The 21,395-nt window shown below is 44.6% G+C and overlaps 1 protein-coding gene across 2 annotated transcripts in view; it reads left to right on the top strand.

Annotated features, from left to right (window-relative positions):
* Window positions 1-21,395, top strand: part of LOC126251619 (protein scarlet-like) — a 414,928-nt gene that overhangs the window by 330,766 nt on the left and 62,767 nt on the right. For both annotated transcript variants that reach the window (XM_049952160.1, XM_049952161.1), the window contains exons 10-11: window positions 5,159-5,386; window positions 20,208-20,343. In XM_049952160.1, coding sequence (XP_049808117.1) covers window positions 5,159-5,386; window positions 20,208-20,343 — 364 coding nt within the window. The remainder of the gene's footprint in view (window positions 1-5,158; window positions 5,387-20,207; window positions 20,344-21,395) is intronic.

Below are 21,395 nucleotides of genomic sequence, written 5' to 3'. Positions count from 1 at the left end.
TTTTTGGCAAGTGTCAACACATTGCTGTTTTGAAGTGTCGCCGAACGCGAGGGTGACGTCGCAGGAGGCGACAATTTTTCACCACTGCAGAGAAAGTTTTTAGTCATTTCCGAGCCGAATTTCAAAAAATGGTTCAAATAGCTCTGAGCACTATGGGACTTTCAGGTCATCAGTCCCCTAGAACTTAGAACTACTTAAATCTAACTCACCTAAGGACATCACACACATCCATGCCCGAGGAAGGATTCGAACCTGCGACCGTAGCGGTCGCGCGGTTCCAGACTGAAGCGCCTAGAACCGCTCGGCCACCAGCGGCCGGCCAAGAGCCGAATTTCAAAGTTATTCGTTGCAATGGGAGACAATTACGGTGTTTCGAAAAAGTGACCCTTTCATTGAGTTGCACAATGTATATTTTAATGGTAGTGGTTACGCGGGACTGCTACGGTCGCAGGTTCGAATCCTGCCTCGGGCATGGGTGTGTGTGATGTCCTTAGGTTACTTAGGTTTAAGTAGTTCTAAGTTCTAGGGGACTTATGACCTAAGATGTTGAGTCCCATAGTGCTCAGAGCCATTTCTAATGGTAGTGGTTACCTCAAGGGGAAGAACATTGACCTTTAGATTGCTCTGAGGTTACAAGAGTCTCTCGGTTGTCTCGTATTACTTCATTCTGTAGGCGCAAGGCACATATTTATCTTTATATCAACATTTATCTGGATAGTTTGGAAGGAGCTATGCAGAAAAATCAACATAGAAGTAATAGAGATGAAACTTATTCTGGTTAACTTTAGTAAGAGCTAGTTACACGAATGAATAAGAAAGTCCAGCTCCCTCATGGTCTCTTGAACTCTACCAGAAATACGAAAGCACCTACATTACGTAGCCTGGAATTTACTAGAAATTCTGCTGCTGTGGAGGATACAGAACGGATCCATTGCCCGGCTCACAGGGACCGTGAGAACTTCCCCTCACCGATTTTATTCATAGTGAGAAGATGTGTAAGTTAGGACTAGGAACTGATCGTATGTAAACAGGAAGATCCCGCTCTCAATCGTTTTCGAGAAAACCGAGTTCGAAAATTTCAGGAGAAGTTAGATGCTTCATACTGTCGCTAGTATTCAAGGAATCTGCAGAAGAGCGAGTTACCGCGTAATTTTAAAACCAGATTCATTATGACTGTACAGATTTGTTACTTTCATGCACTTCATCCTGAAGAAGGAGAATATTGTTTCATAGGAGATTAGAAATAAAAAAAGGATACACGAGAACTTCAAGTCAAATCGATATAGTCTTCCTGTTTATATTATTGTATTTACATTTGTGACAAATGTAACGTGTAACATGTTTAGCATTGCACGAATCAGGATGATACTGGTCGTAGAAACAGGGAAAACAATGATATTGCGCATGCAGCACATATAATGAACGCCGAATTCTTTCATGTGTATGGTTTTCTTCCGTGTGTCTATTGCAAAGCCGCCTTGGTTTTCCGCGCATGACGAAGCATATCAACTTATATTGGTGCAGGCAAGTCATATGTACGACTGACGGCGTACGATGGATTGAAATTTTATGCGATCTTTGCTTGAAGCTATCTTTCTATTCTGTACGATGACATAAGCGTAATTTTGTAGCCGTTTTATGAGATTCTTCTCCTGCCTGTCAAAATGCACATCGTAAAGCTGCACCAAAGAGGTACATTTTAGAGGAATTACATTCGTAGAGCACGTTTTCAAACTCTCTCCATCTTGAAAAATTTCGTCGTAAAAGCTCGGGTTCGTTTGCCCTCCCCATGAATCGAAAAGCAAAACAGATTGTTTTTTGTCTCACTTATGGATTCAAGATGTAAGACAGAAAAATCTTTTCCGAGTATAATGATTTGTTAGTTTGCTGGTTTTGAATATGTTATCACAACGTTCTTGTATTACCGTGCGTACCCATCAACTGATTTTTTTTCACCCTTGAACCAAATGAGCCACTCGTCTCTTGCAATACTTTTTTCGGGTCTATGATCATGAAAATGACTCATTTAATGTGGATAACTTGCACAATCATAATAAATCTCTCTTTAGAATTACATAGCATTGGAAAAATTTAGTGGAAAGGAGATATGATGAAGAGAATTCGAGCTGAAGAAACTAAGCGCTTACTGGCTTGGCTTGGGACTCCTCGAATACTAGCGACTATACAGTAAACGAGCGTAAAGTTTTCAAACTCGATTTCCTCTAAAACGAGAGAGAGCTGTGTTATTTGTTTTCATATCTTGAAGTGCTAGTCGTACCCTACACACCTTGTCAATCTTAAATAAATTATGTGTTTATTTATTAACAACACAGAGTGACCCACCACACTGGTAACTATTGTGCGCCGTTTGGAACTGCAAACAAGACAATTTTCTGAATTTTGGTACTTTTCTTTTTTTGTATAATTAAATTTTTAATTAAAGAAGAAAAATAAAAAAAACACAAGATACATGAAGTGGAAATGGAAAAATTACTATATTCATAAGAAAATAATACACGAATGGAAAGATTTATATGGCAAAAGAGGCCCCTTTACCTAGCTATTTCAAGTGGGAGCACTTCGGTGAACACTTCGAGCCTGTCTCACCTGAATTAGCATATTCTGTTTTGCTGTAGCTACTACTACACGTATGTTCGTTGTGATATTAACCCTTCATTATATGTGTATAAAGTATGACAGTAGTATTTTTTACTACGGTTCCTTCCTCCATTTAACAGCGCCGTAAGGGGATTAGAAGCCTCGGGAGGTGACCTCGAGCCTCGTTCTCTAAAGGGTGTTTCTTATCTATCTTGTGCGCTTGTGTTTGTGTGCTCACGTCTTATTATACTGCATTAAACAAATCGTTGAGGGGAAGTTGGAATGGTCCCCCTGTCAGCGTGTCATTGGGCGCTCTCTTGCCGAACTGGTTCGCTATCCTATGACGCCTGGCCAGTGGCTGACTGCGGTGGGCGGTTCGGCTGCGACTCGACTCTCAGCTCAAGACGAGACTTCTCAATTACTGCCTAGTCACGTTAATGTGATCGCCGGTCAAAAGTCTGAGTAACCACCTTTTGCAGGGCGCACCGCTGCGATAGAGAGTCAATGAGAGCCTGCAAGGCACTGTCAGAGATGTGGAGCCATAACGAGTCCAGTGCCGTGGCCAGCTGCTTTAGGTTTCTCGGTTGACGATTCAAGTCGCGAGCAGCCCGACCGAGGTGATCCCATAGATTCTTGATTTGGTGGCCAGGGGATAACGGTAAACTTATCCTGGTGTTCTTCCGACCACGCCCGTGCATTACCAGCTGTGTGACACATTGCATTGTCGTGCTGGTAGATGCCATCGTGCTGAGGAAAACCAAACTGCATGTTAGAGTTGACATGATCATCACCAATAGAAGCATACTTCTATTTATCCATTGTGCCTTCCACACTGACTAGATCACCCAGGGAATGTCACGAAACCATTCCCCAGACAATAACGCTCCAAGGACTGTTGCAGGGTGTTAGCTTTCAGACGTTTCATGCCCTACACGCCAACGTCCTTAAGTCCGATGGAGCATAAAACGTGATCCATCAGTGTACGTCCAGTTGCGGTGTTGGCATGGAACTTCCAGCCTTCGTCGCCGATAAACAGCATGGGAGCACTAACCAGGCGCCTGCTGTGGAGACCCATAGGCAGCAACGTTCGCTGATCCCTCGTTGAGGAGACACTGTTGGTAGCCCCTTGTATCATCTGGGTGGTCAGTCGCTCAACAGTTGCACATCTGTCTGCACACCCGTCATTCACCAATGTCATTTATGGTATGTGATGCACCACAGTTGCCTCGGTGCCGGTTTTGGAGAGCACCATTTTTTCATGCACCGTATACTTTAACCACAGCGGCACACGAACAAAATGGTTCAAATGGCTCTGAGCACTATGGGACTTAACATCTGTGGTCATCAGCCCCCTAGAACTTACACCTACTTAAACCTAACTAACCTAAGGACATCACAGACATCCATGCCCGAGGCAGGATTCGAACCTGCGACCGTAGCGGCCACGCGGTTCCAGACTGAAGCGCCTAGAACCGCACGGCCACACCGTCCGGCGGCACGCGAACAGTTTACAAACTTAGCCGTTTGGAAATGCTTCCATCCTTTGGCCAAAATCCAATAATCAGGCCCTTCTGGACGTCAAATAAATCGCTCCGTAAGATAAATCGCTCCGTTTCAGCATTGTGATATCGAATGCACTGTATTCTGCGTACCCCCGACTCGATTTTTATACCCTCCACTGCTAGTGCTGCCTCTGAGAGTGGTTACTCCACTTTGATATCGAACACAGGTAGTGGTCACATTAATATGACTGGATGGTGTGAAAACATTGTTTCCTCTTCCATTCCTGACGTAGGCAAGGGCTCTGGTGGGCACTGCCACGATTGGCTTAGTTCGTCATTTCTGCCCACTAATCTTCGCCATTCTAACTTGAGAATCTCTCCCACCCCCTCCTTTCTCCTTTGCCAATTTTTCTCTTGGTTTTCGTCGACAATGCACCGTGATAGCGTTCCTCCGTGCTTCAAAACTGGCATTCCTTCCTTGGTTCTCCAATCGCCAGCGTAACGAATTCTTGCCATATTGTTGTCCCAAGTCCATCTCTCATTTATGATTCTGCTGTCATTGCACTACTGCCAGCTGTCTGTTTGATCTTTTGAGATGCTGTTCCTATGTCCCTCATGCCAATCAAATAATCGCTCTTTAAGTGCGAAAGGAAACGATAAGCGGAACTTGCACTTCCCCTGGGCATGATGCGTAGCGATCTCAATCTGAAAAGTTCCCATAACGTTATAGACGTTAACTAGCCATCATTTACTTATAATTTCTTCATCTGTAGGGAAGAGTAGTTTCTGTACAAAACCCACTGAATTAAAACTCGTCGTTAACATACTTCTCAGGTTTGGAAATACATGTAATAGAGTGTCAGTTTTCATTGTTATCAGAATGCGAAGGAATAGTGCGGTGAAGATTGGGAATACATATCTATCTCTCTCCATGTGTGGATGTCACACCGTCATCGTATAGTTTTCGTGACACAGTGACATTGAGTGGTACGAGTGCAGGCCACTCGTGCCGAGGCAGCGCGGGTGTTTCGGTGAGACGAGGAGCTCGCGTGTTGCAGGCTATCGCGCTGATGGCGGGCCTCTGCTACCTGGGCACGGATACGCTGACGCAGCGCGGCATCCAGGCGGTGCAGGGCGCCCTCTTCCTGCTGGTCTCGGAGAACGTCTTCTCGCCCATGTACGCCGCCATCTCAGCCTTCCACGCCGAAATGCCGCTATTCAGGCGGGAGCACGGCGGTGGTCTCTACTCTACCCTTCATTATTACCTAGCCAAGGTCTTCGCTGAGGTAAGTTGCACTGAACGAATTTCCCATGGAAGACTAACCACACTGTAGTCGAGCGACAAGACAACACTGACATATTGCTACCCAGCATAAAGATGACTCATTGAGCTCCAGACGTCCACAGCGAAAAGACTGTTACACATTGAGCTTTCGGCGAAAATCTTTTTCGGAACCAATCTGGCCGGAGCTGTCGCAGACAGCGGTCATGTGTGCGTCAGGTGTCCTCGCTTGCGTGAATGTGTGTTTCCTTTCTGAAGAAGACTTTTGCCAAAAGCTCATTGTGTAAGTCTTTTCGTCGTGCCTGTCTCCAGCTGAAAGTGTTATCATTACTGTGAGCAGCATTTTATCCTTTACGTAACCTTGTTGTCACTTTATCAACAAACTACTCCAAATCACGTTTTACCAAACTATGATATCATACTTATATGACTGAATCAAAACGAATAGGGAGTCATTCGAATGAGTTACGCGGCGCAAAATGATATCTGCTGACATAAGCGACTTTCACAAAGGGCGGATTGCTTGAGCCCAGCAGCTCCAAAGGTCTCGAAAATGACGATGCTGGCCGGTTCTTCGCGTGCTGCTGTCGTGGGGATCCACAGAAAGTGACTGAAGCAATAGAACACAGAAAGTGACTGAAGCAAGAGAAACGACGATTAAACGACTGTGCGCTGGATTTGCGCGCCTCATCACAAGACGTGGACGCTGGAGACTTGCCGGCTCTGTAAAGGAGGACAGGTGGTGATCTGTACAAATATGACGACAGAGTAGAATGTTGGTGCAGGTGCAACTATTTAGGAGTTCACCGTTCAACGCACATTGTTGAAGATAGGTCTCCGCAGCAGACGATTTCTACGTGCTCCCGTCGTCAATTACAGCTGCATTGGGCATGGGACAATCGAAATTAGATCATGTATTAATTGAAACGTGTAGTCTGGTAGGATGAATCACCTTACACCAGGTTGGCGGTGGTGTCCGGGTATGCCACCATCTTGACTCGATATAAGCACCGTCCCACTGATGCAGTGATAATATTATGCTATGGCCGATATTCAAGCCTGCTTCCATGAGAAATCTAGGGCACCACTACCGCTTTGGACTACTTGTACATTACTATGGGCCTGCTTCCAGTGGGGTAACTGTACATGTCCCAGGGCCACAATCGTGATGCAGTGGTTTGAGGAGCACGGTAATGTTGGTGTCTTGGCCACTAAATTTGCCAGATGTGAACCAAATAGAACACATCAGGGGCAAAATCGGGTGCCAGATCTGCTCACACAAATCACGTCCATAAGCTACCGTGTAGATCAATTCAATTGAAACATTTTTAACGTGCTGATGCGTTACATCATGTCATTACATACCCGTAGCATTACTGCTGCAAAAAGGGCTCCATATGGCGCACATCAGTGTCCAGAAGAGTCTCAAAGTGCAGGATGGCAATCTGCACAGCAGAACGAAGCATGACCGTGTGTATATTGGCTACCTCTCTTGATATCCTGCGCTCCAGATCAGCACATGTGTGAATGTTCCCCTGGTAAACCCTGCCCTTCAGGTAGCTCCATAACCAGAAATGACAGGGAGTAGTTCAGGTGATCGTGCCGGCCAAGCATTTGAAAGCGATCGGTTGATAATTCGATTGTTTCCAAATGTGTTTCGGAGAAGCAGGTCAACTTCACGAGTGATATGGGATGGGGACCCATCTTGCATGAGAACTGTTGAGTCCAATGCGTCTCTCTCCTGTAGGTCAGGTACAGCGCTGGCCAGTCACATTGCACGTATTCGGTCCTTGTGAGCCAACCTATTTAAAAGACAATGGGCCACTGATAAACGTAGCCGCGGTGCCCCACCATACGGTGACAAGTTCACGACATAGAGGAACTTCATGCATAGTGACTGGAGGTTAAGATCCCCGCACTCGGCAGTTCTGTGTGTTCACCTCAACTGTCAGAGAAAAATGAGCCTCATCTGTCCATAGGATGGTCCAGGGCCCGCCCTCGTCAACTTCAATCCTTGCAAGAGAGTGGAGAGCGAAGCTAACCCGCCGCTGTGCGTCCTGTGGTGCAAGGTGCTGTAAGATATGGAGCTAGTACGGATACCATTTGAGAGCATTTTCCGTTCAGTGGACCACGGGATGTTCAATTGTCATGACAGAGCACGTGCACTGCCTGCTGATCGGGAATTTCTCACAGCGTTGTCTGTCATAGAAACAGCGATTTCATCAGTCACCTGTGATGCAACCGGTCGTCGGCCTCTTACCGGAGGGACGCCCCGTTTTACAGCTGACTCGAACTTATTCATCATGCTCTGCACAGCGGGTGGAGAAAGAGGTCCTTTACGTAATCCATTCATCCAGCGATATTCTCAACGTACAGCTTCAGCATTACTGTTGTTTTGATAATAAAGCTTCAGCCATAATGCCCTGCACCTTTTGTCCAAGCTTATGTTGACACATCAACAAGTGCAGTGCGACTAGTCAGGTGTGTGAGGCTATGAATCACGATGACTGATCATGCCACCCGGTGGCTATAGTTGGAACTGGATGGTGGCGCTGTGAGGCATGGCAGTCATGCACTCCATACACTGGACATTAATGCTACCAAGTTTGGTTCCCGTACGATAATTATTTTCGTTATGATAACATGTTAAATTGTTGCGTTATAATGTTGGACCAGCATGCTATTAAGCAGCCGGTCATAATTTTTCAGCTAGCCAGTGTACGCAAATCGTGCTGGTCCCAAAAATGTGACACACCCCTGTGCTGGCAGTCTGCTTCCACACAGTGTCTTCTTCCTCCCCTCCACGTTCTCCATTTCTATGGGACAAACCATCTGCTTACATTACGTCTTCATCATCTCAGTCTGATTCTGCAACACTTTAGTAAAAGCTGCACTAGGTATTAAGTGCGGGAGAGCTTAGTCAGTTTCATCATGATTCGAAACCTACAGTTATGAATATCAAAAAATTATCTTGCCTTTTGGTTGACTGCGGTGTCATTGTACTGGTGACAGCACACCTCTGCGACGGCGGACGATTATCTAAATATACTGTAACAGGTGACAAAGAATATAAGCAATAATGAAATGGCTCCAAATATGATGAAAAAGGTACGCTCGCAGCATTTATCGAATGATATTGTCAAACACAATCGTAAGACAATTTTAATATGGGAACGACCATGGCTCAGTATGTCCTGCACAAGTAAATGAAAGTCAAACCCATTCCTAAATGTTTCGCAACGGAAAGAGGGTGAAAAATGTCACCTGACGTACTTCTTGGAACTCGTTGATTGGCGAGTCAAGATCAACACTTTCTACAATGTAAGATGGCCTAGAAGTTATATAAAAGGCGGTACATAGCACCCAAGCACTTCGTTTGTGACGGAAATCACACACAGTATATAAATGTAATTTCCGATTCAGAACCTTCTCCCACTAGACAATGCTGCGATTGCACAAGTCGAAACATGTACGAATGGCATAAACCGCTACACAAACGGAGTAGCGTTGACATTTTAGACAACACCTACATTAATCTAATGAATAAGGGCAACACTGTCCGCTTCTGAGTGGTTTTGCAAGTCTGACAGCCAAGTGCAGGTGTCAGATTCAAGTCTCAGTGCTTCTTCGTATTCGTCCTTGGTGTAAGTACTGGGACGGGCTGCACTCAGACTCGCAAAGGCCGTTGAGGACCTACTTGACCGAGAAGTGGGAGCTCCAAGGTCTGGGAAACTAAACACCGACTTGGATGGTGGTGTGTTATTTCAATACCATTCCGCATCCGAATGATGCTGTAGGCACATAGTGGTCTGTCACTGCCGGAACGTGGAGCCAGTAACTGGTTACATAAAGGTAATTACATATAACGGTACCGTGCTGAAGCTGATAGTAGACGTATAGGGTTCTTCTGCTTGCTGAGATTGTTTTCCAAGGGTCTTAATAGTCGTAACTGGATTCCGATACGAAAAGAAGTTGACAATACGTATGGGACACGAAAAAACAAAGCCGAATGCTACATACATCAGTGGTCTCATTGTGAACATACTGAATCTCACAGAAAAGCTTTATTTGTTTGGAAAGAGCAAGAACCAGGCGAGGATTCATACGAACTATTCATGACCTGTTACCTCCGGATTTTCCCTCCGTTGAATCAGGACAAGGAACAAGAGACACAAATTTATGTTATTCCATTTCACAAAATTGCTGACTTAATGAAATAGAGCGGATTCATGTGGATTTCAACTGTTGAGATGATATCTGCGACATTCTAACTTATCCGAGTTAAACCTTCTGGAAGGAATGAAATCACAGTGTCATGTCTGTGGTCAAGCACAGGTGTCATTAGGAGGAAGTGCAATATCCGTACTGCCGATTGCACGACAGAAGACAAAGTTCGTTATTAATAATAAATATGCGTAAACTAAACACACTCGCTGAGGAAACAAGGACTCGTGACGCGGAATCCCTCTCTTTCCTACTGTAACAAACAACACTAGGGGTTAAATGTCATTGAGACAGAGCAGCTACTCCGATGACTGTGGATTTAACGTTAATATTATTTGTTTTCGATCATTTTCATGTGTTATGTCGTTCACAACATTCTTGCTTTGGAGTTGTGAAGAATATCAGTGGAAGAAACTAGGAACTGGATGGGGCCAGAATATGACTGTTAACGGTGTACATTCTTCCAGTCAAGGCCTCTATTTATGCATAATTTTGAGTGTTTGATAAACTACATTTTTCATAGTTGCACGGGACTAGTGACATGTTCAACCCTGTCTCGCAAGAGGCTGCATCGAAATTGACGATCATCGTTTGTGCATATATTCAACTATCGTCGCTTTCTCACACGACGAAAAAGACAAATTAAAGGAGGAAATTGTCTGGATTCGTGACTTGTCTTGCTCTATGTTCTTTGACTGATTTGTTCTGTTGACACATTGCTCAGAATTTCCAAATATATCCTGCCTGAGAAAAAAAGCGGACCCACCAAAAAGACGTGATCAGATGTGGATGTAACTTCGTACAAGTACACACCATCGGAAGGAATGTAAATGATTGGAGTTGCAGTTCTTTTTGACAGGTGTAAAGTTGTACCTAGTGTGTCCCAGATCTGAGTCGAGGAGCCTAACTGCAGTGTTCGTTAAAACACAATTTTTGCTCATGCAAGAAGACTGACTGCAATGCTCGTTCACTTCTCTGAATTCTTAAATAGGTGAAGCTTGAGTTTCGTCATTTCACACAACGAAAACACTGCTACAGCGAGAACCACAATTTGGGTGTGCAACAGGTTACACTTGTTATTTTTGGGTTGCCTGACCTTGGAAAAGTTGTAGGAGAATCAGGGATTTTCTAATACGAGTCAGGACTGAGATTGAAAGTTATTTATTTACTTTAATGACTGATACAAATCACAGTATATTCACAGAGAGCAAAGTTCACTAAAACTGAAATCAAATTACTCTAACACCGTGGCGGGACACAAAAATATGTGGAAAACTGTTTGGAGGAAGTGTAGCTAGCTAGAACTGGACAGCTGGCAAGTTAACGATTCAAGAAGGTAAGACATATTATAATGAAATTTAGCAACACAAGTTACTTGCCGAAGTAAACAAGTAACGAACTGCTCAGAACGTAGATCGCATTGTCGCAATTTCCGCTACTTAAAGTTCTCCACATCTGTTACGTGCACTAATGAGCTGCAGACGATGGCCGGTGACGACTTCCTCTCAGTGACAGCCTGGAGGCGAAATGCCTCTCAACGGGAGCCTCCAGGCAAATGGCTACAATCTCAGTTCATAGCCTTCCGCTCTCTACTTTCAAAGAACTGTGCATGGAGCGGTCGATTCCATGCTGCTGCCAATGTGACAGGCTGGAACATCGCTCATTTCACGAATAACAGCGGTGTGTATCAGGGAATTCCCACTCTTGGTGTGCAAGACGCACGTAAACATTACGAAGTTAATGCCAGACTGTACCAGTGTTTCTGTGATTCGTTGAGCACTTTGTGCCAAACGCAGTGGTGGGGAAAATCACTTTAAATGGATAAACAAAATTGTGGAGTGAAAGCAACTGTTATTCTCATGCTAGGTGGTAGGTGCACGGCGTCTTGGGCTTTGATGGTCATGCGGAAAAGGCAAAAATGTCTCAGTTATTCTCTGGGGACGACTGTGGTAGCACAGTCTCTCCCCCGCCCCATGCCCGCCGCTAGGCTAGAGCATCGACTCTCTCCACAAAAGCATGAAACAGGCAGAAGCCTAACTTCCATGAAAATTGCTGGGGAAATGTGCCTCTCCTAATTACACTGGCAGATTGTCCTCTGCCGATAACAGGAACCTGAGTCCATACCGCAAATGCACCACCCAGTGCGAAAAATTCAAAACTTTTCGTCCTAACACACAGGAACAGTACTCACAAAATAATACCCGTGAAATAGTGGTAAAAATTGAACGATGTCAGTTGATGATATATCGTGGCACAGTCAGAGGGTAGAGCAAGCACGGTAGTGCATTAGTGTTGTGCGTGTTTAGTATTTTCATTAGGCCTGTTTCGCGTGAACAGCGTCAGATATTGAGTGATCACTGTGCAAGACTAGAAGATGACGCGTACTCGTCTGAGACAGCGTTCACAGTTTGAAAGGTCTTCATTTACACTGAAGAATTAAAGCAGCAGGCTCACCTGCTTAATATCACGTGTAGTGCCTCCACGAGCACATAGAAGTGCCGCTACACGACGTGGCATGGACTCGACTAATGTCTGAAGTAGTGCTGGAGGAACTGACAACGGAGATCTCTTCTGACCAGCACGTTGCAAGGCAGCTCAGATGCGCTCAATACTGTTCACGGATGGGGAGTTTTGTGGCCATTGGAAGGATTTTAACTCAGAACTGTGTTCCTGGAGCCACTCTGTAGCAATTCTGGACGGGGGTGTTGCATTGTCTTGCTGAAATTGCCCAAGTCCGTCTGAATGCGTAATGGACAATGAATGGATGCAGGTGATCATACAGGATGCTTACATACGTGCCACATGTCAGAGCCGTATCCAGACGTATCAGGGTTCCCATATCACTCCAACATCCAAGCCATTACAGAGCTTCCACCAGTTTCAACAGTCCCCTGCTGACGTGCGTGGTCCATGGATTCATAAGGTTGTCTCCATACCCGTACGCGTCCATCAGTTCGATGTAATGTGAAACGAGACTCATCTGACCCGGCAACATATTTCCAGTCATCAACAGCCCGATGTTCTTTTTGACGGGCCCAGGCAAGGCGTAAAGCTCTGTGTCGTACAGTCATCAAGGTTACACGAGTGGGCCTCCGGCTCCGAAAGCCCATATCAGTGCTGTTTCGTTGAGTGGTTCTCACGCTGCTGACGCTTGTTGATGACCCAGCATTGAAATCTGCAGCAGTTTGCGGAAGGGTTGCACTTTTGTAACGTTAAACGATTCTCTTCAATCGTCGTTGGTCCCGTTCTTGCAGGCACTTTTTCCGGCCACAGCGATGTCGGTGATTTGATGTTTTACCAGATTCCTGATATTGACGGTACACTCGTGAAATGTTCGTACGGGAAAATCCCCATTTCATCGCTACCTCGAAGATGCTGTGTCCCATCGCTCGTGCGCCGACTATAACACCACGTTCAATCTCACTTAAATCTTGATGGCCTGCCATTGTAGCAGCAGTAACCGATCTAACAACTGCCGCAGCCACGTTTATATTTGCGTTGCAGACCGCAGCGCCGTATTCTGCCTGTTTACATATCTCTATATTTGAATACCCATCCCTATATCAGTCTCTTTGGTGCTTCAGTGTAGGTCTCTGTTAGAATGGGTGATAGAATCGTGCAATGTCCAGACTTGTGGGACACCACCTTGTGCTGGCCTGCTTGGGAATGTAAGGGTATGCGCACTCGAAATCACTTAACATCTCTGCTTCCCATTTGAGAAGAAGTAATGGACACCCTGAAACATACTGTATCGTAATTTAACATTGGCCGAAGACTATCAGCTGCTGGACTAGGGAACAACAGTCCCATCAGTGGGCTACAGTTACAACACAACACAAACGGTTGCATTTGAGGTGATGCCGCGACCAGGAGGCGTGGAGTTTTGAAGAATGGTGTCGCATTGTGTTCAGTGATGAATATTGGATCTGCTCTATCCCAGATGACCATCGCTGACAAGTACGTTGGCGATCTTGGTAGAATTCCCATTGTTTTGGAGTGAGGCTCCAGCTCTCGGGTGATACACGTCATCAGAGTGGGAAGTAAAGTGTTTATCTCTTTCCGTCATTTCCTCTTGGTGAATAATTGAAATATCTTAGACCCTGTAGTTACTACGTCAATACGGAAACGGGGATTAGCGAGCATGATATCATTATAACAACAATAGTTACGAAAGTTAATAAAGCAGTTAAGACGGCTAGCATGGTGTTTTTGCGACAAAGAGCAGATAAGCAGTTGTCAGCATGTCACTTAGAAAGTGAAATGCCATCACTTTTTTCCAGTACGATTGTAGATCGTGGCCTGAAGAATTGTGTGTATAGTGAGTGGATTAAGGGCGGAAAATATCCTCCATGGCTCAATAACGAGATTCGGAAAACTGAGAGGGGGCAGAAGCTGTACTCTTGGTTCAACAGAGAACGTGCAAATGACGACAAGCAAAGACTAGTAGAGACTCGTGCGTAGGTGAAAGATCTATGCGTGAAGCATACAGCTACCACTACCGTCACACCTTAGCAAAAGACCTGTTACAGATGCGGAGAAAACCCTGATCCTGTCTAAAACTGCTAAATTGGTTTAAGGCTTCCATCCAGTCACATGTTGACCAGTCTGGAGAGGCAATTGAGGGCAGAAAAATGAAAATTTCACGCTCAAGAAATTGTTCACACAGGAGAATCGTATAAACATACCACCGTTAGCAGACCTGGCGCAGAGAAACAAGTGAAGGAGTTGAAAACAAGTGTCTCCAAGTCCGGATGGAGTTCCAGATCGGTTTTTCAAAGAGTACTCTGGGGCATGGACCCCTTACTTAGCTTGCATTTTTCGCGAAACTCTTGTCCTGTGGGCAGTCCCAAGCGACTAGAAAAAAGCGTAAGTGACTCATGCGTATAAAAAGGGCAAAAGAATGGACAGACAACATTACAGACTAATATTCCTAACATCGGTTTGCTGCAGAATTCCAGAACATATTCTCAGTTCGAATACACACTACTGGCTATTAAAATTGCTATACCAAGAAGAAATGCAGATGGAAAACGGGTATTCAGTGGACAAATATATTATACTACAACTGACATGTGATTACATTTTCACGCAATTTGGGTGCATAGATCCTGAGATATCTGTACCCAGAACAATCACCTCTGGCCGTAATAACGGCCTTGATACGCCTGGGCATTGAGTCAGACAGAGCCTGGATGGCGTATACAGGTACAGCTGCCCATGCAGCTTCAACACGATACCACTGTTCGTCAAGAGTAGTGACTGGTGTATTGTGACGAGCCAGTTGCTCAGCGACCATTGACCAGACGTTTTCAATTGGTGAGAGATCTGGAGAATGTGCTGGCCAGGGCAGCAGTCGAACATTTTCTGTATCCAGAAAGGCCCGTACAAGACCTGCAACATGCGGTCGCGCGTTATCCTGCTGAAATGTAGGGTTTTGCTGGGATCGAATGAAGGGTAGTGCCAAGGATCGTAACGCATCTGAAATGTAACGTCCACTGTTCAAAGTGCCGTCAATGCGAACAAGAGGTGACCGCGACGAGTAACCAATGGCACTCCATACCATCACGCCGGGTGATACGCCAGTATGTCGATGACGAATACACGCTTGCAATGCGCGTTCATCGCGATGTCGCCAAACACGGATGTTACCATCATGATGCTGTAAACAGAACCTGGATTCATCCGAAAAAATGACGTTTTGCCATTCGTACACCCAGGTGTACATCGCAGGCGCTACTGTCTGTGATGCAGCATCAAGGGTAACCGCAGCCATGGTCTGCGAGCTGATAGTCCATGCTGCTGCAAACGTCGTCAAACTGTTGGTGCAGATGGTTGTTGTCTTGCAAACGTCCCCATCTGTTGACTCAGGGATCGAGACGTGGCTGCACGATCCGTTACAGCCATGCGGATAAGATGCCTGTCATCTCGACTGCTAGTGATACGAGGCCGTTGGGATCCAGCACGGTGTTCCGTATTGCCCTCCTGAACCCACCGATTCTATATTCTGCTAACAGTCATTGGATCTCGACCAAAGCGAGCAGCATTGTCGCGATACGATAAACCGCAATCGCGATAGGCTACAATCGACCTTTATGAAAGTCGGAAACATGATGGTACGCATTTCTCCTCCTTACACGAGGCATCGTAACAACGTTTCACCGGGCAACGCCGGTCAACTGCTGTTTGTGTATGAGAAATCGGTTGGAAACTCATGTCAGCACGTTGTAGGTGTCGCCACCGACGCCAACCTTGTGTGAATGCTCTGAAAAGCTAATCCTTTCCATATCACAGCATCGTCTTCCTGTCGGTTAAATATCGCGTCTGTAGCACGTCATCTTCGTGGTGTAGCATTTTTAATGGCCATTAGTGTAATAAATGTTCTGAAGACCAAAAAGCTTGTATCCATGTGTCAGTATGCTTTTAGAAGGCACCGCTCGTGAGGAACTCAACTTGCCCTTTTCTGACATAACATACCGTGAACTGTGGATGAAGGGCAACAGGCAGATTCCATATTTGCAGATTTCTGGAAAACATTTGACAAGATGCCCCATTTCAGGCTGTTAACGAGGGTACGAGCATATGGAATAAGCTCACAGGTATCTGAGTGGCTCGAAAGCTTCTTAAAGAATAGAACCCAGAACGTTGTCCTCGACGGTAAGTGTGAACCAGAGACAAGGGTATCGTCAGGTGTCCCCCAGGGAAGTGTGATAGGATCGTTGTTATTCTCTGAATACATAAATGATTTGGCGGAGAGGGTGGGCAGCAATCTGCGGTTGTTTGCTGATGGTGCTGTGGTGTACGGTAAAGTGTCGAAGTTGAGTGACCGTAGGAGGATACAGGATAATTTAGACGAAATTTGTAGTTGGTGTGATGAATGGCATCCAGCTCTACATGTAGAAAAACAGAAGCTAATGTGGATGAGTAGGGAAATCAAACCCATAAAGTTCCGATGCTGCATTAGTGGTTTTCTGCTTGACACAGTCATGCCGTGTAAATATCTGGGAGCAACGTTGCAAAGCGATAAGAAGTGGAACGACAAGGAAAGGCGAATGGTCGACTGTGGTTTACTGGGAGAATACTACAGAAATGCGGTTCATCTGTAAAGAACACGGCATATAGGACGCTAGTGTGACCTATTCTAGAGAAAAGTTTGAGTGTGTGGGATACGTACCAGGTCGAATTAAAGAAATACATCAAAGCAATTCAGAGGCGGGCTGCTAGATTTGTTACTGGAAGGCGTGAAAGACACGCCAGCGTTACGGAGATGCTTCGGAACTCAATTGGACATAAATTCAAATAGGTATCCCTGGAGGAAAGGCAACGCTCTTTTCGAACAACGTTATTGGCAAAATTTGGAGAAACAACATTTGAAGCTGACTGCAGAATGATTCTACAGCCGCCAACATACATTTCGCATAAGGACCACGAAGAGAAGATAAGAGAAAGTAGGGCTCTTGCAGAGGCATATAGACAACCGTTTTTCCCTCATTCAGTTCGCGAGTGGAACAGGAAAGGAAATGACTAGTACTTGTACGGCGTGCCCTCCGCCACACGCCGTAATGTGGATGCGGAGTAACGATGTAGATGTACATGTGGATGTAGATGTAGATGGAGAGACGCAGCGGTGTCACTCTTGGTCTTATGTGGGGAGTTAGTGGGTATGACTGTAGGTCTGAGGAGAGGATAGAACGGGTTCATGAGATACTCCCCAACTACATGAGTGCATGCATCTAGATCAGGTGGGTGTCTAACCTCGTACTACGTCATACTGATGAGTGCGGTTATACTGCCCAGTTCCTTGTAACTTTGACTTTATTTTGGAATCGCTGAAATAACATAACATACCCTCCCAAACCGTGAAGTGTCATTCTCTTTCCTCTTGGCCTTCTGTGCGCTTCATTGTTTTGGCCAGACAATGTATTACGATCTGCTCTTCGACAAACGTAGAATATAAACTTTCGTTTCTTGTGTTTTTTATTCCAATGTTATTTTGGACTAACATATGCTACATTAAAAATTGCACATATTGCCCCTATGTAATGACTTTTGCTGAGATAAATTAATAAGCTTCCAGGGTCTAAATATTAATGGTATGACCATCACCTTAAGGTCACGAGCAGACTTCCCTTAAAGTCTATCGGTTTGCTATTGACAGTAATTTTGTGGGTACATTTTTCCACAAATTTGACTGCGTATGTTGTAATTGGTTACTTCGATATTCTTGTATAACGGTAAAAATATCCTCTTTGCTACGAAGCTCTGATTACATTTCGTGGTAGCTATTGTATATTCATGAATCGCCTTCTATAAATTCTATTAGGAGGCTGACGCTTTTAGTAACGTCACGGCTCAATTCTGATTACGTTTCCGCTGAGCAAAAACATTGCGCCTACAGCGTCAGCCATTTCGAGACTAATATAATAGTATTTGCTGTTTCCTCTCGCACCGACGAGCGAGCTGAATTAGGACACTGTTCTTGCCATGGCAAAAGTGGCGCGGGAGACACGCGATGGACGGCAATTAAGTCGTAGCCGAGTCCGTGAATTCTGATTGCAGACGCGTCTGAGACAAACGCGACGCCACGGAAACTTGAAAGATGGGTCGAAAGAAGCAGTACAGATTCATCTGCTACCAAGGTTCTTGCTACAGCTGCCGCTACAGTGGTTACATATTTGGATGTTGGATTGATTCCTGGAGGTGAAAGGACACTTGCGAAAGCTTACAGTAAAGAAAAAGGGGTCCAAGAAAAACTCATGAAATCACTTAATGAAGAATTGCATGCTCAATTCAGGATAGGCAAGACTGATTGTATCTTCTTTGATGGACGCCAAGACTGCAATTAAGTTCTGTTAGATACAGATAACCCAAGTCATCAGTTTACAAGTATTGGGAAAGAAGAGCATAGGACTGTTCACTAGTTGGAAAGAAGGAGTCATGCACTGGACTGAGATAAAGTTGAATCTTAATCTCATTTGGTTGGTTTGTGCTCTTCATACCGCGAGCTACCTATGCGGCACTTGATCAAGCAGTCTAATGGGTAACATTGTCTAATAACAAGTGGCGTGGTATGGTCGACAACATGCTTGATAGTTCAGGAGAATTGAAATAGATCCCTTATTTGTCAGAGTATCCTTTCCAGAGTCAATGTTTCCCGTTATTGGTATTGTTGTCAAAACGCTGGCTACAGATCAGGCTTAGAGTTACAGCATAATTCAAGCTATAGGGGCAATTGCACTTGCAGCTGATCTGGCGTTATCATAAATTTCTCCTGTAAGCCACTTTCGGTGGGTAACAACTGTAAGTAAGGTTTGTCATACATGGATTTCAAAACACGCCCTTAAAGGTAACAACTTCAAGATGTTAGAACTGCTTGTGGAATACACTGTTGACGTTTACTACCCCTGCTGGTTTACAATTAAATCAAAGCTCTCCTGGGTGCAAGGACCCCGCCACATCCTTTATCAACTGAATCTCCTCAAATCCCAGATGAAGTCAGTCGCAGATATTGTTATGCCAACAATCCAACGTTCATTGTGGTTCGCATTTAGTAAAATGGTGCTTCAGACACTTTTATGCTGGGAAAATCAAGGACAACAGGGGCCCAAAAGACAATTGAATTGAGAAGTGAAGACGATAATACGTCAGGAGACCTATGTTTAGGGCGTGGGGAAACACCTGCAGTAAATCCAAATACATCTTCACTTTTGGAACTGATAGACTCGTCAAAAAGTGTATATGAACCTCCACTTTTTGAGAACTCACAACGTTAGGAATAAGAAAGTTTGTTCAAAAACCAGTACAAGTTCCATTGTGGCCATGTCGTGGACAGTCCATACAGAGGTGTATGAAAAAAGTAACAGAGGCCTCTGGCAAAGTGTATCCTCATGAGAAACGAGAATGACACATAGAGGTCAGGAAGCAAGCAGAAGAATGATGCCTAGGAACGAATCGAAGCAAGATTTGATGAACGTTGTTGGTTGAAGCTTTTTACATTTTTACAAAGTGTTTTCAGAATTTGATGATAGAAACAGAAAATATAGGAAATTGTTTTAGTTCACTGAACCAAGGTTTGAGCAAAATTCTCCCTTTTGTAGGAAATTTCAATATACAATATTATCAAGCGCAAATTTACCCAGCTAATGTTTTTCAATGAGAAAACCCTTTTAAGTTAGGATACTGCACATCAAATGGCACATTTTTGGACGCCATAATTCAGAAATATCACGAACATTATTTTTGCCCTCTAAAATGACACGCTCTGTTCTTACAATTCTAAATCTCAGTTTCTCCAGTAAATGAGACCTTACACTGTTGTTCTTTGTTTGCTATGTTCCACCCTTTAAAATGCCAACTGACACTACGTTCTCAAACATGTTACATATAGCTGTATGAAGATGACGAGACACTTTGTTTTCAGACATGGTACATATCGCTCTATGAAGATGGCGAGAGAGGGTTTCATGTTGTAGCTGTATGCGGCATTGCTGTGTTAGCAACGTTGTGCTCAAGTTTCATATCAGCTGCTCGAACTGCTGCAGATTTTGTAATGTTTCCGTGACGTACGAGAGCCGCTGTATATTGAGAGTCGGTGCGGTCCACAGCTGCCGGGTCAGGTGCTGGAGCCGGTGCTGTTCGTGGTGGTGGCGTACTGGCTGGTCGGCCTGCGGAACACCGTCTATGCCTTCACCATGACCGCCCTGATAGCCGTGCTCACTCAGAACGTCTCCACCGCCTGTGGTGAGTACTCTTCACGTCGCCACGCGTGCCTTTCTACAGGAGTAAACTTAAATCAGTTGAATACTAATAGGCCGATACGAGATAACTGCTGCCAACACACTCACAAGCGCGAACGTAGGCTTCCGCTGCCGCAGCCGTTTTCAAAAATTCTTTCCAAAGTACTGTACGTGACAAAGGCATCACATTGTTTTATATATCAACTTTTCGATCACTGTTGTGAGTATGCTTCATCGGAGTGCTGTATTTACTTGGCACGGTCGCCGTAGCGTTGGTCTGTACAAAACCATGAGGACGCGCTCGCACACCGAAAATTTTGTTCTCTGGAGACTGGTTTGATGCAGCTCTCCATGACAGTCAGTCCTGTGCAAGCCTCTTTTTCTCTTCATAACTACCTCAGTACACATCCATTTGAATATGCTTGCTGCTGTCAAGCTTTGTTCTTCCCATGCAGTTGTTACCCCAATCACCAAATTTAGATTCCCTGACATCTCAGAAAGAGGTCAATCAACTGCTCCGTTATTTTCGTTAAGTTGTTCCTTTGCCTCGATTTTCTCCTGAGTTAGATTCATTAACTCTTCATTAGTTACTCAATTTACTCTTGTAACATACACATATCTTCTGTGAAATCATATTTCGAAAACACCTATTCTCGTTTGGACTTCTTATTACACATGTTTCTCTAGAATACAAGACTACACTCCAGACAAACACTTTCACAAAAGACTTACTTACACTTAAATTTTTATTCTGTGTTAATAAATTTTTCTTTTTCAGAAACGCATTTCTTGTTGTTTCCAGTTTGTATTTTGTACCCTCTCGTCAGCTATTTTGTTCCACCCAAATATCAAAACGGATCTACTATTTTTCGTTTGAATCTAGTTCCCTCAGCAACGCCTAATATGATTCGCCTACCTTCTATTACCCTTGTTATACTCTTACTCGTTCTATAATCTCTTTTCAAGACCCTATCCACTACGTTCAATTGATATTCCAAGATCATTGGCGTCTCTGTCGGAATTGCATTGTCATTAGCAAATCTCAAACTCTTTATT

This window comes from Schistocerca nitens, chromosome 4, assembly GCF_023898315.1.
Source record: "Schistocerca nitens isolate TAMUIC-IGC-003100 chromosome 4, iqSchNite1.1, whole genome shotgun sequence".
NCBI classification, from domain to species: domain Eukaryota; kingdom Metazoa; phylum Arthropoda; class Insecta; order Orthoptera; family Acrididae; genus Schistocerca; species Schistocerca nitens.
The sequence above is the reverse complement of the archived record's forward strand: the minus strand, read 5'-3'. Positions and strand labels throughout refer to the sequence as shown.